This window comes from Hemiscyllium ocellatum, chromosome 17 (genome assembly GCF_020745735.1).
Source record: "Hemiscyllium ocellatum isolate sHemOce1 chromosome 17, sHemOce1.pat.X.cur, whole genome shotgun sequence".
Taxonomy (NCBI): domain Eukaryota; kingdom Metazoa; phylum Chordata; class Chondrichthyes; order Orectolobiformes; family Hemiscylliidae; genus Hemiscyllium; species Hemiscyllium ocellatum.
The window spans coordinates 56,712,594-56,731,510 of record NC_083417.1 but is presented as its reverse complement, the minus strand read 5'-3'; the positions used below and the strand labels follow the sequence as shown (position 1 = coordinate 56,731,510).

The 18,917-nt window shown below is 40.7% G+C and overlaps 1 protein-coding gene across 2 annotated transcripts in view; it reads left to right on the top strand.

Moving 5' to 3' along the window:
• The window catches only part of nlrc5 (NLR family, CARD domain containing 5), a 175,336-nt gene that overhangs the window by 24,065 nt on the left and 132,354 nt on the right, over positions 1–18,917 (top strand). For both annotated transcript variants that reach the window (XM_060838192.1, XM_060838191.1), the window contains 2 exons: positions 15,451–15,752; positions 17,233–17,307. In XM_060838192.1, coding sequence (XP_060694175.1) covers positions 15,452–15,752; positions 17,233–17,307 — 376 coding nt within the window. In that variant the 5' untranslated portion in view covers position 15,451. The remainder of the gene's footprint in view (positions 1–15,450; positions 15,753–17,232; positions 17,308–18,917) is intronic.

The window sequence follows — 18,917 nt, the reverse complement described above, 5'->3', positions numbered from 1 at the left end:
ACATCCACCCTATGAAAAGCCAAACAGAGACACGCACGAGAATTCCCTAGAAGCATGGCATTCCAACCGCAACTCTATCAACAAACACATTGAATTAGATCTCATCTACCACCCTCTGAGAAAAAGAACAGGAAATGACATCACCAACCCCCCAAAAAACCCAATGATATAACTAGAAAAAAGGAATTATCAGCAGTGTTTCGCCCAGGGGCCCACTGAAGATGTTACCTAGTAGGGTGACAAAACGTCTGAACGTGAACTTTCCAGCTCAGTGGGCAAGCCTACATCCAGAACCTAAACCTGAGCTACAAACCTTCTTAAAACCTGCTAATTCTATGTCCATTATTGTGATTATGAAAAGTTCCTAGCCACTTGTTCCTCTGTGTTGAGTCTCTGTCTCAATTTGATGCCATCTAGATTAAATTATGAATAGAAATAATTTTTAATATAGACCCAGTACTGATCCACTACAAAAGGTACAACAGGACAGGCAGCATCCAAGGAGCAGGAGAATCGGCATTTTAGGCATAAGCCCTTCATCAGGAATGAGGCTTGATGATAGGATAGTGCTCAGCTCCATTGCAATTGCTTAGATATTCAAGCTGTCCTTACTTGTATGATCAGGACATTCAAATATAGGCTGATCAGTGAAAGGTAATATTTGAGCCTCATAAATAGAGACATCTACTTGATATTGAGTCACATTAATGTAATTATTTCTGTTACCATTAACATCCTGCTAGCCATCTAAGCTACACAGGTCTGGAGTGTGGTAGAATACATTCAACTTGCTTGGATTCCAAAAACACTCAGAAGTTTCAATATAATTGAGGACAAAGCAGATTATTTGATTGACACCCCATCCACCTTCTCAAACATTTATTGTCTCTCCCACTGTTGCACAGTGCCAACAGTGTGTGCCATCTACTAATTGTACAGCACCAAGACAGTTTCACCAGCACCTCTCAACCTGCAACTTCTCCTGCCTGGAATGAACAAGTATATGAACACATGGAAACACCACCTCCTTTAAGGGCAAAAGCTTCACAGGCCTTGACGATATGGACGGCAGGAAATTTGGGAGAATCTTATTAAAAAGTCAGGAAGATTGCATTTTCCAATGGAGTTCCGGATGTTGCAATAAGACCCATGCTTTTGAGTGGCGAAAGGCTTTAATGGGGATTATTGATCATTATCTCCCTCATTGTGATCTAGTCTCACCTCATTAACATGCAGTTTCTGATTGCCCCCCCTCTGGAAAGATGCAAAGAATTTCCAACATGAAAGTCTAAGCGGTTGCCAAATGACTCGAGCTTGCTGCTTGCTTCTCCAGACCACTCTCTTGGACAGCTGGTATCAACATTTCAAGGCCTGCTTCATGGGCACTGACTGCATGCAGCCCACATCCATAGACACTAACATTTCACACGTGCCCGCCTCTCTGGACCAACATGGAACATTTCTGATTGAGTGCTTTATTGTCTTTCAATTGAATCATTCCCTCAGGATCACACTTTCATTGCAATCCTGCTGCAAGGAAACATTGCATGCAAGAAGAGGCACCAAGCTCATGGACTGGATCAGGCTGTTTGCTTGCTGTCTTAGTGCTCACTTACTTAGCTTGTGCCATTGGATGTTGGCAGTATCCCTGCCTTTCTTTGCCTTGCCTTGCCCTGCCCTCTTGCATTTTGCCCCCCAGCCAGAGCTGTAAGGCTGACAGTGCTGCTGTGTTAACTTGCACTTCAGCTCAGTCACAAAGCCAGCCAGTTACCAGCATTCATTAGTTAAAGGGATGGTCACCTCACTCTGCAACAGTGTGCCACATCAACCTTACAACTACATTATGTGCCCACAGCTCACAGAGCAAACACATTACATGTGCTTCTAACCACATCTCAAAATCTAAAAGGAGCAGACTTCAGGTGAAGTCAAGTGAGACACATGTAAGTCAGGGGCTCCCAGCATTTTATTCTGGATGAAGGGCTTTTTGCCCGAAACCTCGACTTTCCTGCTCCTCAGATGCCTGCTGTGCTTTTACAGCACCACTCTAATCTTGACTCTAATCTCCAGTATCTGCAGTATCCATTTACTCCCAGAATTTTAGGTCAAAGGCAGCCTCTGATATCAGTCTGGGGATTTGGAATTGATCATCCAGCCCCTTAGGCTGTTTTCTTATGAATGCCCCAATGGGAGGGATTGATTGAGATGAAAGTGGCTGGTACAGCTGTTGGTTCTGTTACAGGCAGAGGAAATGTGGCGAGGTGTCTTAGTGAGTGAGTAGGCAGCACAGTGGGCATGCAGGGTTAGTGGTGGACAGGGATTGGGGTAGGTAAGAGCGGGAGAGAGGTGTTTCAGACAGTAGTGAGAGCAGTACAAAATGAGCCTTGGTGGGTGGCTACAGTAGCAGAGACAGATTGAGTGTGATGTAGCAAAGAGAAAACGGGAGCACTAACCCTGGCAGAGTAGAGGGAGACATTAACCTTCTTCCTTTATTCCTGGGCATTCCTTCAGATTGTGGAGAGCTCAAGGACCAGGGTGATGGACAGAAACTCTCCATGGAATGCAAGGAAAATGACACAGCCAAAATATCGTCAGCCCAAAGTTTCATGTCATTCTGAACTGCAAATATATCCTTCATTCCTGCTAGCTCTGTTGAAATATCTATTTGAGATGGCTTAGGGAATCCCTGATGGACTTGACCTGTAAGTCTCTCTTGGTTCGTCCCGGCGATCCTACTCTGCAGTAGTCTGGAATGTAAGAGTCTTCGGACAGTTTAGTTTAAATCATTGCCTTTATTTACCAATGGCGTCAATGTTATTTTATAACATAGATACCTAAAAGCCAGGCTTGAGCTAAGGTTCTAAATCCACTAGCAGAGTAGTGGCACCAGCTCCCACCCTTAAGAGCTCTCTCCGGCTACTCTCCTGAGTGCTGCAAATAAGCTGTCTTTATACAGAATTTGGTATTAAAATTACAAAAGCCACATGTCCTTAATCAGATAAGCAGCAATAAAATGGCAAAAGTTTGTCTGATATTAAGAAGCTCCAGATTTGCACTCACCAACCAGAGGCAATACTTCCTCTGTGTACCCAACAGAACCTTTACATTATTGTGAAGAACAAAAGGTGACCCCTCCGCCTTCTCTTCTCCTAAGGAAATCACAGCTTGCCCAGTCTTTCCTATAAGAATATTCTTTTAATTCTGGTACCATCCCAATGAAACCCTTTTACACCATCACCAAGACAAGGTCCATAGACATGAGGAGATGCGATTAGAAGCAAGTGTTGTACAATCATTGGGGAATATTTGGTACCACGCCTGACTTGGAGAGAAAGTCATTGACAAAACTTTGAAAATAGTTGCTCATGGGAGATTGCCCTGTAAAAATGCACAATGAGGTTTGACTGAGAGCTCAGACATCGATTTTGATATCGGGTGCTTTTTATGAATGACTGTCGACGATAAAGGCTCCAGCAATCAGATCCTTCCTACATGCACAAAACCCTCAGCTCTCTGCAGGTTGCCTTTGAGGTATCTATGTGGAAAAGACCTTTTCGCTGCCACCTTGTGGAATGTGAGTTTGCAAAGAAGATTGAAATACAGTTTTTTGCTGTGAATCATGCTCAGCAGCTTTGTGACCCAGTACTCTACCGGCTGTTCCATAGGGTGCACACCAAGACAAACTGAGACGAGATGACCATTCAGCCTGGTGAAAGGTGCTTTCTGGTTTGCTCAGAACCCACCAATCTTCCAGTGCGAGGAGTTGTTTTTGACTGAGTATTGCAAACTGGCACACTTCTGGGTGCTCTAACGCTTGGGACTGCAACTGCAGAGGTCCAATGGGGAAAGTAGTTTGTCTGCTTTGACTTTTCAGCCACAGTATACCAAGGGGCTAGAAATTGTACAACTCTGAATGTTGTGAGCCTTCCATAATGTAGAATAAAAGCAGAGCATTGAACATCAGAGGCACGTCAACGTGCAGTGTGGCGTACAGAAGGAAATTTTTCAAATTTTGCACTTCTTGTAATTTCTAATTTGAGTTGCTTTCACTCTTGAGCTGTAGACCCTACATGACATATATTTTGTGAATATTCAGTCTGCCTTAATTGTATTAAGTGGAACATATTTTGTGGAATAAGTTGAATATTTTTGCAAACTCTAAGATTGAAGCTGAAATGTTTTTGCAATAATGTTTGCCAATTTTGTCAATAAAGTATAGCTTTGGAAAAATAATAGAATCAAAAGATCACACAAATGAGTTGACCTGTCTGCCGATAAATTCAGTGCTTGTGGTGCTTCTCTTCACTTTACCTGACGAAGCTCCGAAAGTTTGTGATTTTTAAATGAACCTGTTGGACTATAACCTGGTGTCATGTGACTTCTGACCTATGTAGTCTATACCTCTGCTTAAGCTGTCACGTGCCACCTAAGATTTCTGTGCATGCACCCATAGCTGTCTATGTTTCTGCCTCCATGTTACTGTTGTCAATTAAATCTCACAGCTAGGCTGAACTTGTAGAGTAGAACTGAGGGGATGTGGTTCCTTAGATTTCCTGATCATGTATGCCAAATTTTTAGTTACCGATAGAAAAAGAATTCTCGAAGTTTTATCACAGTGGAATCTGGACTGATAAATGTATTATTAGTCCAGCAACATGACCAATAAGCTACTGTTTCAGATAGCTGAAGTGAATAGCATCTGCAACATGACAGGTTTTGGTTCTGCTGGTAATGCCTTGTCTTGCTAGGAGCACAGTTCAATGTTTAAAGAAATGTGCAGTTTCTGTGGTCCAAGAGCTAGTGTGGCCATAATTGGAGCTGCAGAAGCATTGGATAATGAGGTAAAAAAACTCTAGCATAATGAGACTAATCCTTATTATGCATTAGTTTTGGATCAATCTTCTGTGTCAGGCCTCAAACAGACCTTTGATGAGTAAGAAGTCTGATTACACTTGGCCTTCTGATCCAGACTTGTGTTCTAGTCATACAATGAGTATTCTGTCCTTCCAGTCCTGTTGTAAATGTGAATTGTCAATCCACATTTACTTTGCTTTTATAACATGCCTGTGCCCTCTACAATGTTTTACACAATTGGGTGAAGTTTTTCCTGTCTGCAGTGTGTGGGTGATGCGGAAATTGTGGATCAGGCTCTTGCATTGGTTAAGGGCAGTAGTGAAATGTTATTGTATTTCTGTCCTGAGAGACAACTTAATTGCTTCAAGGTCAGAAGGCACACACACCAGGTTATAGTCCAACAGATTTATTTGAAATCACAAGCTTTCAGAGCACTGCTCCCTTGTCGGATGAATTTCTGACTTCACCTGACGAGGGAACAGCGCTCCGAAAATTTGTGCTTTCAAATAAACCTGTTGGACTATAACCTGGTATCATGTGACTTCTGACCTTGTCCACCTCAGCCCAGTACCAGCACCTCCACATCACGCTTAATGGCTTCAGGCAAGGCTGTTTTTGATAGTGGTTGAAGCCTGACCTGCGACCATGTGCCAAGCGAGGCTTCATGCAGGTTTACTTGGATGCAAGCATACAGCAATGGTAACTTTTTACCAAAGGTCAGAAAATAAGTTGGTTCACATTTACACTGATATTATCATAAACCTACCAGTGCAAAATCATGACCATAATACAGGTTCATTGGTTATTTTTGGGGTAGTAATATGTCTCTGCATATTTGTGGAATGTAAACCTCCAACATTATTTATTGCATAAATGCTAATAAATTAATATAATAAAGAAGTAATCATTTGTAGAAATGCAAAGTTAGAGTCATACAGTATGAAAACAATTTGGCATGCTTGCCTTCATTGGTCAGACCATTGATTAAAAGGAGGGGGGTTATCATGTTGCACTGTACAGGACATTGGTGAGGCCACTTTGGAGTACTGTGTACAGTTCTGGTCACTCTGCTATAGGAAGAACCTTACTAACTTGGAATAGATGCAGAAAGCTTTCACAACAAGTTATCAAGACTGGAAGGTTTGAGTTATAAGGACAGGTTAAATAGGCTGAGTTCTTTCCCTGGAGTGTTGAAGGCTTACTGAGGTTGATAAAATCGTGAGGGGCACGATTAGGGTAAATAGACAAGGTCTTTTTCCCAGGGTAGTTGATTCCAAGATTAGAAGGAATAGGTTTAAGGTGAGAGGGGAAAGATTTAAAAGGGACCCAAGGGGTAACTTTTTCACGTAGAGGGAGGTGCATGGATGGAATGAGCTGCCAGAGGAAGTGCTTGAGGTTGGTATAATTACAACATTTAAAAGACATCTGGGCAGGTCCATGGATAGTAGAGGTTTAGAGGGATATGGGCCAAGTGCTGGCAAATGGGACTAGATTGGTTTAGGAAACCTGTTTGGCATAGACTAGTAGGACCATAATCTTACAATTAAAATAAATTGGGATTATTCTAAACAAATCCAGTTTCAAAACAAATGAAGGGCCTGTAAAGCTCTATATTGCAAAGGCACAGTTACTTTGACTGCCATGCACTTTCACAGCCTAATTCACATGCTCAAAACCTGGTTAGAGTTCAACCACAATATGGAGGTCTCTGAAAGTGGGACTATGTTAAAGAATATTGGGTATTGCTAATCAACATAAATGTGTCCTATGGAGAAATAGGGAAAAAAAATACAAACAAGGAATCTTGTACCTTCAAGTATTTGAAAATGACGTGTTCCTGATTATAATTTTTTTCTGGATTAGTGGTGCTGGAAAAGCACAGCAGTTCAGGCAGCATCTGAGGAGCAGTAAAATCGACATTTCGGGCAAAAGCCCTTCATCAGGAATACAGGCAGAGAGCCTGAAGGGTGGAGAGATAAGTGAGAGGAGGGTGGGGGTGGGGAGAAAGTAGCATATAAGTTTTTTTTCTGTTAAGTTAGTTTTACACTCTTGGATCATGAGTTCTTATTAAGTTTTCAATCAAACAGTTAAGAACCAAGGATTACACTGCAGTCTAAAATAAGAATAAATCAAAGTTCTTAGAAACAATTAGTAGATCAGTATCTGTGCAGCGAGGAAAAAATATTTACAGCTTTAGGTATGATTCAAAGTTTGGGAGAAGATTTGTAGCTCGGGTGCTCATTGTTGTGGTTCTGTTTGCCGAGCTGGGAGTTTTTGTTGCAAATGTTTCATCCCCTTTCTAGGTGACATCCTCCGTGCTTGGGAGCCTCCTGAGAAGCGCTTCTGTCATGTTTCCTTCGGCATTTATAGTGGCTTGTCTCTGCCACTTCCGGTTGTCAGTTGCTGTCCGCTGCAGTGGCCGGTATATTGGGTCCAGGTCGATGTGTTTGTTGATAGAATCAGTGGATGAGTGCCATGCCTCTAGGAATTCCCTGGCTGTTCTCTGTTTGGCTTGCGCTATAATAGTAGTGTTGTCCCAGTCAAACTCATGTTGTTCTTGCATGGGATTTTGTACACCACGTTGGTTTTGCCCATGCTGGGTATCGGGTCCTTTGTCCTGGTGAGTTGTTGTCTGAGAGTAGCTGTTGGCTTGTGTGCTGTTATGAGTCCTAGTGTCGCAGCAGTCTGGCTGTCAGTTCGGAAATGCTCCTGATGTATGGTAGTGTGGCTAGTCCTTTGGGTTGTGGCATGTCCTTGTTCCGTTGTCTTTCCCTTAGGCATCTGTTGATAAAATTGCGACGGTATCCGTTTTTGGTGAATACCTTGTATAGGTGTTCTTCTTCCTCTTTTTGCATTTCTGGTGTGCTGCAGTGTGTTGTGGCCCTTTTGAATAGTGTCCTGATGCAACTTCATTTGTGTGTGATGGGATGGTTGCTTTCATAGTTCAGGACTTGGTCTGTGTGTGTGGCTTTTCTGTGTACCTTTGTGGTGAATTCTCCGTTCGGTGTTCTCTGTACCATCATGTCTAGGAATGGGAGCTGGTTGTCCTTTTCTTCCTCTCTCATGAATCGGATTCCTGTGAGTGTGGCGTTGATGATCCGGTGTGTGCTCTCTATTTCTGTTTTTTTGATGATTACAAAGGTGTCGTCCACGTATCTGACCCAGAGTTTGGGTTGTATTTGTGGTAAGACTGCTTGTTCTAACCTTTGCATTATTGCTTCTGCTATGAGTCCAGAGATCGGTGAGCCCATGGGTGTTCCGTTGATTTGTTCGTATATCTGGTTGTTGAATGTGAAGTGTGTTGTGAGGCACAGGTCCAGTAGTTTGAGTATGCAGTCTTTGTTTATAGGTTCAACGTCCTGTTGTCTGTTCTGTATGTCCAGCAGGTTGGATATTGTTTCTCTGGCTAGGGTTTTGTTGATAGAGGTGAACAGTGCCATTACATCTAGTGTGCAGCACTAGAATGCACATTCAGGAATAATGGACTGACAGAAGAGACACAACAAACGGTGAGACAAAGTATCGTACCTCTGATAACAAGGAAAAGACAAACACACAACCTCAACACCAAGGAGAAAGAAGCACTAAAATCACTAAGAAACGATAAGAACATAATCATACTACCAGCAGACGAAGGCAGAATGACGGTCATACTGGACAAAGCAGAGTACATCCAAAAGGCACAACAACTACTTGCAGATACCAACACCTACCAAAAGAGGGAGTTTGACCCCACCCCACAGCTCACCAATAGGATAAACAACACATTGAGGAATCTACAAAAAAATGGACAGATAGCAAGGTCGGACCCACAAAGAATGAAACCTGAAAGCAACAACACACCTAGACTCTATGGACTACCTAAAGTACACAAACCAGACATCCCACTCAGACCCATTGTATCACTACCAGGGACACCATCACACAAACTGGCTAAAGAACTACAACAGAAACTGAAACACCTGATCAGCAGATCCAGACACACTATATAGTCAACACAAGAATTCTTGGACATCATCAGAAATATACACAGTCAAGGAAAAAATACGGTCTCATTTGATGTAACGGCACTGTTCACCTCTATCAACAAAACCCTAGCCAGAGAAACAATATCCAACCTGTTGGACATACAGAACAGACAACAGGACGCTGAACCTATTAACAAAGACTGCATACTCAAACTACTGGACCTGTGCCTCACAACACACTTCACATTCAACAACCAGACATACGAACAAATCAATGGAACACCCATGGGCTCACCGATCTCTGGACTCATAGCAGAAGCAGTAGTGCAAAGGTTAGAACAAACAGTCTTACCGCAAATACAACCCAAACTCTGGGTCAGATATGTGGACAACACCTTTGTAATCATTAAAAACACAGAAATAGAGAACATACACTGGATCATCAACGCCACACTCACAGGAATCCGATTCATGAGAGAGGAAGAAAAGGACAACCAGCTCCCATTCCTAGACGTGATGGTACAGAGAACACCGAACGGAGAATTCAGCACAAAGGTATACAGGAAAGCCACACACACAGACCAAGTCCTGAACTATGAAAGCAAGCACCCCAACACACACAAAAGAAGTTGCATCAGGACACTATTCAAAAGGGCCACAACACACTGCAGCACACCAGAACTGCAAAAAGAGGAAGAACACCCATACAAGGTATTCACCAAAAACGGATACCCTCGCAATTTCATCAACAGATGCCTAAGGGATAGACAACGGAACGAGGACATGCCGCAACACAAAGGACTAGCCACACTACCATACATCAGGAGCATTTCCGAATTGACAGCCAGATTCATAACAGCACACAAGCCAACAGCCACTCTCAGACAACAACTCACCAGGACAAAGGACCCGATACTCAGCAGGAGCAAAACCAACGTGGTGTACAAAATCCCATGCAAGGACTGCACAAAACACTACATAGGACAAACAGGAAGACAGCTAACAACCCGCATCCATGAACACCAACTAGCCACGAAACACATGTGGTGTAACGCAGAACTAGAGACAGTCACCAAGGAAGGGGATGTGGCTTTGATAGCAGTTTTTTTTTAGCAACCTTAGCAAACAGGAGGGAAATATAAAGCATTGAAGTTAACCAGTCTGAAAGCTTAAAATAGAATTATACTGAAGTGACTTAGAAATTTCTTGCAGAGATATTTTCTTGTTGGTAATTCTGTAATTGTGTCATCTTTAGTTTGTATGTCTGTAATGTTGAAAATGACAATTTTTAATAAAAGTTAATTTTGTTCAGTGACATGTAGTTAGTGCTGCTTTTATAAGGATGTTATAATGTGAACCAGGCCAGATGGACCAGTTGAGATTTCATTTCTATTTAATAACTGATCAATCTCTTCTTGTTCTGAGATATCAGCAGCAAGTCACTCCTTCAGCATCTTGCTATGGTTAGACGAAAGCCTTTGTTACTTTTCTGAATGCTGCTTCCTGTGCTACTGAATTTAAAAATTGCTTTTGTTCTTTAAGAAAGGCATGTAAAACAGATGTAAGATAAGAAAAACAATCCCATTACAAAATGGTGTTAAAAAGAGTGCTTTTAATTGTGCTAATCCAAATGTATTCAGCATTCACAAAAGGATGGGTGAATTGATGGTACCATGAGAGGTAAAGGAATATATTTTATTATAGTTATGGACACTTGGCTGCAGCATGACAAAGACTAGCAACTGAACATTAAAGGATATTCTATATTTGGGGGAATAGGCAAATATGCAAAGATGTTGGGAAAGTATAGATGCTAAAGAATAAGATTAGTGTATTAATGAGAGAGATTCCCAGTTGCAAATACAGAATGTGGAATCTGTTTGGTTGGAACTAAGAAGGCAATGGTTTATAGGCACCAAACATTAATGGTAAGGTTCCACCTGATCAAGTAACTAGAGGCACAGATAGAAAGGGTTATGGGGTAATCATGGGTGACTTCAACCTACACACAGATTGGGTGAATCTAATGAGCACCAGAGTTAAGAAGAAAGAATTCCTGGAATTTGTCCAAGATTCTTTTCCTGGAGAAATATGTTAAGGAACCAACTGTGACACAGGCTTTCTTACCAAAAGTATTACACAGTGAGGAAGGGCCAATTAATAATCTTGTTTCAAAATAATGTTTAGGGAATAGTGACCATAATATGATATAATTTTCCATTGTTTGAAAACTATTTAGTTCAGTCTGAAACTAAGGTCTTAAATCTAAACAAGGGCTGTCCTTAAGGTGTGCGAAGAGGTTAGCTATGGTGGATTATAAAAATATATCTAAAGCTTTGATTGTAGATTGCTAATGGCTAATATTTAAAGAAATGACACTTTTTAAAAATAATTTGCCATTTAGGCAAAAAGTGCCCAAAAGGTGAAGTAAAGCAACAATAATGAACAAAGGTATTCAAAGATAGTATTTGAGCAAAGGCTTATCAAGCTGCCAAAAAATGGTAATGCTGAGGATTAGGAAAACCTCAGAATTCAGCAAAGAAAGAATAGAAGGTGAATATAATTTGGAAAGAAACATAAAAGTTCATTGTTAAAGTTCCAAGTGTCCAGTCAGACAGTGGAACAGAAAATAAAACACCAGTAAAAACGTACTATTGGAAAAATTAATGGTAATCAAATGGGAATTAAATCCCCAAGACCCAATGACATTCACCCTAAAGTTTTGAAAGAGATGGCTACAAAGATAATGGATGTATTGGTGGTTGTATTTCAAAATTGTATTAATTCTGCAAAAGTGTTTGTAGGCTGGAAGGTTGCAAATGCAACTCCATTGTTTAAGAAGGGAGGGAGAGGGAAAACAGGGATCCGTTAGCCTTACGTCAGATCAAGAGACAATATAAGAATCTATTATAAAATCAGTGATTTTCTGGATTTTGACGAAATTATGCTTGATTGGACAGAGTTGATATGGATACATAAAAGGTAATTTGTATTTGACAAACCGAAGGGTTTTCTTTGAGGATGTTATGAGCAGAATTTGTTTAGATTAGATTAGATTAGTTACAGTGTGGAAACAGACCCTTCGGCCCAACAAGTCCACACCGACCCGCCGAAGTGCAACCCACCCATACCCCCACATTTTCCCCTTACCCAACGCTACAGGTAATTTAGCATGGCCAATTCACCTGACCCGCACATTTTGATTTTCAAACGACTTTTGGTAAAATTCCATTCAGGAAGTTAATGCAAAAGTAAGGCTGCATGGATTGAAGTCATATACCAGCATGGATCTAGGATTGGTTAGCAGGTAGAAAACAAAATGTATCACCTTTGCTGGTTCATCCATATCAATTCTGCTCATAACATTCACAGGTTGGCAGGCTGTAATTAGTTGGGTACCACAAGGATCAATGTTTGGGCCTTATTGATTTAGATTTGGGAACCAATTAAAATATTTCCAAACTTGCAGAGGATACAAAATTTGTTTGGAGGATGTGAGGGTGCCAGGGTGGCTCAGTGTTTGGACTGCTGTCTCATAATGCCAGGGACTCGGGTTTGTTTCCACCCTTGGGTGACTGTGTGCAAATTTCACACATTCTCCCCATGTCTGTGTGTGTTTTCTCCCATAGTCCAAAGATGTGCAGGGTAGGTGAATTATTCATGCTAAATTTCCCATTGTGTCCATGAATGTGTAGGTTTGGTGGCTTAGCCAAGAGAAATGCAGGGTTACAGGGATAGGATAGGGGGTTGGGTCTGGATGGGATGCTCTTCAGAGAGTCAATGTGGACTTGAACGGCCTGCTTCCACATTGTAGGGATTCTATTGATTTAGATTTTTGAATCAATTGTAATATTTCCAAGTTTGCAGATGATGGAGAATTTGGTTGGAGGTTGAGTAGTGAGGATGGTGCAAAGAAACTGCAAGAGGATGTAGATAGTCTACGAGAGTGGTCAAGTGTATGACAGATGGAATATAATGTGGATAATTGTGAAGTTATTCACTTTGGGAGGAGGTGCAGACTATTTCTCAAATAGTGAGAGATTGGAAAATGTTGAAGTCCAAAGGGACCTAGGTGTCCTTAATTATAAGTCACTGAAAGTTGGCATAGAGGTGCAATTTATATAAGTGACTTAGGTGAAAGGAAATAAGGTATAAATGCCAAATTAACTGACACGACGATTGGTATGAAAGAAAGTTTGAAGAGGAAGTAAAGAGGCCACAAGAAGATACATGATCGGTCAAAGATGTGGCAAATACAGCATAATGTTGGCAAATGTGGAATTGTCTATCTTTGCAAGAAGTATGATAATGAACCACATTATCTAATTATGAGATGCAAACAGATCTGTATATCCTTGTGCGTGAATCACAATAGGGTTAGTAGGCAGGTGCAGCATGTTATCAGGAAAGCTAATAGAATGTTGTAATGTATTATAAGGGAAACTGAATACAAAATTGGGAAGATTAAGTTTTAGTTTTACAGGGTACTGGCACGACTACATCTTGTGTACAGTGTACAGTATTGATCACCTTATTTAAAGAAGGATTTCAATGCATTCAGAGAAGACTTACTAGACTGATACCTGGAATGGTCTTGTTGTTGAGAAGGGAAGGTTAGACAGGCTAGGCTTGTATCCATTGGACTCTGAATGAATAAGGGATGACTTGATTGAAACATTCAAGGTCCTAAAAGGTCTTCACAGGGTATAGGTGGAGAGGGTATTTCCTCTTATGGGACAATACCGAACTAGGAGTCACTGTTTAAAATTCAGGAGTCGCTTATTTAAAACAGAGGTGAGTCTTCGGAAATCTTTTCCTGCGAAGGTTGTAGACTCCTTAAATATTTTTAAGACCGACTTAGATTGATTCTTGTTAAATACGAGCATGACAAGTCATCAGTAGTAGACAGGTGTGTAGGTTTGAGGTTACATTCAGATTAACCATATTCTTATTGTATGGTACAGGCTAATGGGGCTGAATGGCCTATTGTTCCTAACTCATATGTTTATATATGAGCATGCAAGCTATCCAGGGATCAGTCATCTCAGTGGGCTGGAGAGCTGCTTTGCAATGTAAAGTAACAACAACAGCATGAGTTCAAATTGCAGTACCAGCTGATATTATCATCAAGATTCCTTCTCAATCTTACCCATTACCTGAGCTGTGGTGACCCTCAGGTTAAACTCACCACCAGTTGTCTCACTAACGAGAGAGCAGTCCTCCACAAATATGGTGCTTTTGTCTTTCTTGCTTAGCAGTGTTTGGGTTTTGTAGAAGCATCCAGAGCAGCCTATTTAACTTGTTCAACCTGTTCTGCCCTTTGTTGTTTGTGGATGATCTGTGAGCTAATCCCATGTCCTTCACTAGCAGTGTTTCTGCACTCAGCTCCTGTGAGAAAGTTGAGCCCGTTTAGCTGACCTGAACTTGGAAAGTTGCCTCGGTTCAGGTCCTGGCAAATGAACTGTGTTGTCAGTGCACTCTAAAAAGATCAAAGTCAGTCCTTGGTTAATACTAAGCAGCTTTCTGTTTTTTTTCTTCATCTTAGTGCATTTAATGTTGGCATCAAATTCCACTAGTGCCAATGTGCATTGTGAGGCAATCTAGACTGAGAGGTCGTAGATTTAGCTAAGAGGTGGCAGATTTAAAACCGAGATTAGGAGGAATTACTGTTCTCAAAAGGTCATGAATCTGTGGAATTCACCACCTCAGATTAGGTTGATGCTGGCATGCTGAAAAAATTTGAGGATGTTGACAGATCTTTAATTCGTAATTAGAGTTACGGAGAGTGAACAGGAAAATGGAGTTGAGAACGAGATGAAATCAGCCATGATCATGTTAAATGGCACAGCAGGTTCAAGGGACTGAATTGCATACATCAGCTCCTAGTTCTTATATTTGTACATCTTTTGTAGAGACGTTTCATTTTGTACTAACCTTGGGTGTAGTGGAAGTCCAGAATTAGGCTCATGGACAAGGGACTCTCACTGTGTTTCACTTCAAAGTCGACTTCTTCTCTGGATAGATTTAGCATCAGACATAAGGTTGTGGATTGAAATGAGCCCTTAGTACATAATTGATACCTAACTGAGCTCCCTTTATAAAGTTACATAGTAAATACAAAACAACAGTGTGTTGTACTGAAATGTAATCAATGACAACTGGTTATGAGATGAACTGACAATTCATGAAGCAATTTGTAGAGGGGGGAATGGTATCAAATTAAACTTCCTTGCATGAACCCCAGAGAAGACTGTCAGTGCTGGTATGACTGCATGTTTTGTCAAAATCCTCAACTGAAGACATTAATGATTTTAAATTTAGTGTTCTGAAATCCTTCACTACAGTAAAATTGCTACAGCAAATTCTTATTAACCATCACCTATGGGACCAGGAGTGTGCCAGCTGATCAATATGTCCACCTAATCATAATCCCATAATTGCCGGTTTATAGAGGGTAACAGTCACAAATTACCTGTTAAAAGGAAGTTTGCTGTATATAAACACTGTTTAAATAAGCTTTAACTGAAGTTTGCCTTGGCAAGTTTTCCTTTATTCAACTACAAAGGCTATTTGAATATTTTAAATCTCTGACAATATTTCCAACTTGTCAATGTGGTTTCTTTGCTAGGATGAGCACCAGTGGAATTAAGGAAGTGTTGGAGAGTAACTATGGTCAAATAGTGGAATGCCTCAGTCCGAAAGCTGACCACGTTCTTGAAGAGGCTAAGGGCATCCTTAGTAAGAAGGAACTGGATCTGATCATGAGCAAAAGAACAAATGTGGAAAAGGTTTCAATACTGCTAAACAAATTGATGACCAAAGATAATGAGACCTGCAAGAAATTCTTTGAAACTCTCATTATCAGGATACAGGATGACATATTTCCCATGCGCCTGGAGAATTTGTTTATGGCAGCTGAAGATCATGAAGGTATTTGTTGTAACTAAAATAGATTACAACCTAAAGAACAACAGAATCCACACTGTTTAAAAAGGAGCTCTATGTTTTTGTATTTGGTCAGTTATTATCCAGTAAAAAGTGAGGTCTGCAGATGCTGGAGATCAGAGCTGAAAATGTGTTGCTGGTTAAAGCGCAGCAGGTCAGGCAGCATCCAAGGAACAGGAAATTCGATGTTTCAGTCCTCATTCCTGATGAAGGGCTTGTGCCCAAAACATCGAATTTCCTGTTCCTTGGATGCTGCCTGACCTGCTGCGCTTTAACCAGCAACACATTTTCAGCTCAGTTATTATCCAAGCTGTTTGGAGTTGGTTCACTTTGTCAAACAGAGGGGTTGCTAGATGAGGAAAGAGTATGGTCTTATTCTGTGGCTTAGGTTGCATTAAGTAACTCAGGACTTAACATTTCTTTATACTATAACTGTTTTCAATGTCATTGCAACTGTAGTTTAAACATGTGGAAAGGGATCTGTATTGAGCTCTGAAAAATTTCTTCTATATATATTCAACACGGGGACCACTTAGTGCAGATGTGGCAGAGATCAGATGTAATGTGGATCACATTTTACAGCTTACAGTTAGGATACAGGGGCAGCACCTTCTCAACCTCTGACCACTATCTTTTAGAAGGACAAAGGCATCAAATGAGAGAAACATCATCATCTCAAAGTTCCCCTTAGTTGCACACACCATTCTGACTTGGGCATATGTGATCTACCCTTCATCTTGAGTTGAAATCCTGGTATTCATTATCAAATAGTGCTGTGGGAGTGCCTTCACATCACACTTTGCTATGGTTAAAGAAGGCATTGACTACATCCTGTTGAAGGTCACCCAGGATTGGTCAATAAAGGATGACTTTGCCACCAGTGCACAGATGCTGAGATTGAATTGACTTCTTATGATTTTAAATTTCCTTTTCTGACACAGAAATGACTAGGTTATAACTGGTTTTTGAGCACATTTGTATGTCTCAAAAGAAATTTCCCAGCAATTATCAGGGATGAGAATGGGGCGCCATTCTCTAGGTCTGATTGCATGCTGTGAATGAACAGTGGCTCATTTTCACCAGGTCCAAACATAGACATAAAATTCAATTTTCAGTTGAGTGTGGAGCAGCAAGTAGGAGGAAAGAGTGAAAATAAACTGAGTGAGAAACATTTTGAATTACCTTATTTAAATTAAAGTGATCTGAACGGAGTGCTGACTTAATGTGCTCTGCTGTTTTTTTAATTTACATGTTCAAATCTTGTTTATGATCCGAATACCATGACGTTTTCAGATAGTTTGAGGTTATGTAAAATTAGAAAAGCACACACATTAGTCTAGTTTCTCCACTTAAGGTTTACATTATAGTTGATTACGTCTGTCAGTCAGTTGGTCAGATACAGTTCTGCACGTTTATGGAGAATATAACTAATGTGACTGATATAAACGCTTTCTTTTCTTTCCAGTTTTGTGGTCACGGGAGCTGAGTGAATCAAATTCCAGTGGTGACGCAAACTCTGAAGCAGAATTAGTTGCAGCAGGTAAGGGTGGAAACCATAGCATAGATCCTTTTTAGAATCATTGAAAGTGAAGAGAAATCACAGTGCAGAAAGTGGCCATTCAGCCCATCACATCTGCGCTAGTCCTCTGACGAGTATTCCATCCAGACCAGATTTTAGACTAAATCTCCAGTTGGAATCATTTATGGATGCCAGCCCTGCATTTTGCTGTAGTCGTAGAAGAATGATAGAGAAGACCATGCCTGCTGTGGGAGGATCTACAGAGGCTGAAAAAAGTTGCTCTTTTTTTGCCTGTGACCAGCCAGCTCAAAGCCATTCCTTAGACTGAGGAGACTCTCTGAATCCCCTGTTTATATCTGTCAGCCAGGGCTCCCTGATTGGGGTTGTTAACCTGGCCAATCAAGGATCTCATATCATTGTTCCAATCACTACAGAGGGGGTCAGTGTTGAGGCACCCACTGAAGTTGTTTCAGTTTTCTAAAAAGGACTTTAAGTACAGAAATAATCAATACCGCGTACGTGCACTAGATCCTTCGATGTCATTGTCTCTGGAAATCTCTCGACTTTTCTCTGAATGATTGAGTTTCCACAGTCCTCTGATATCAAGGATTCCAAAATTTCACCATTCTCTGATTGAAGAAATGTACTGATCACGTACCTAAAGAAGCGTTGACAGTCTATCTTTATGTTCTTCACTCATTCAATCTCTCTTTTTTCCCATTTTCAGTGTCTCGTTCATTCTTTGCTAGGTTCTGAATTGCTCCTAGTCCTCCTAGCCTCATGACTGTTCCGCTTCTACAGTGAGCGTGCTCATCTCCCCCAGCTGGATTGCTATTCTTCTAAGAAGAAGACACTTAATTCCTGATTTTTATTGAATTTAACTTCCGTCATCAGCCATGTTGGGATTTGAACCCATTTCCCCAGAATGTTATCTGGACTTGTGGATTAATAGCCTAGCGATAATACCACTAGGCCATTGCCTTAGTTGGTCATTATCTGATTAAAATTGTTAATTTTAAATCTGCTATTAATAGAAGTTTGGTAATCAAAGGTAGAACAAGACTCAAGGGACTAACTTGCCCCATTCTGTTCCTAATATTAGAAATGATGGAACAAAACAAACATTCAGCCCATGCAACCCAGGACGTGCTCTGGAATTAGTGTGGTGAAAGCTAAATTTATTTATTAATATTGCCAAATTTATTTCTACCCCTGAAACAACTCGCAGAAGTACTTTGTGCATGTCATTGGTAACCAGTAGCAATGTAAGTGTTTGGATCAATTACAAGACCCTGAAATGCATCTATTTACACAAGAAATATGAAGATGAGAACCTTGTCACTCATTTGGTAATCCAATCGGTCTTTTGTTTGGGTAGTCACAAAAAACACTCACTCAGAAACTAACAATCCGAATAAAATCCACAGATTGCTTACTTTGTGATGGATCGCTCTTTTAAACAAAGTTACAATACTTAGATCTAGATATTTTAAAATAGAAATGTACAGATTATCCTTTTCTGATCTCCAGATGAATTAAATGATACCTATTTTTCTGGGCATGTGACAGTAAAGGCTGACTATTTCAAGTTAAATAGCAAACATCCCCAGGCTACTCCATGGCAGATTCTA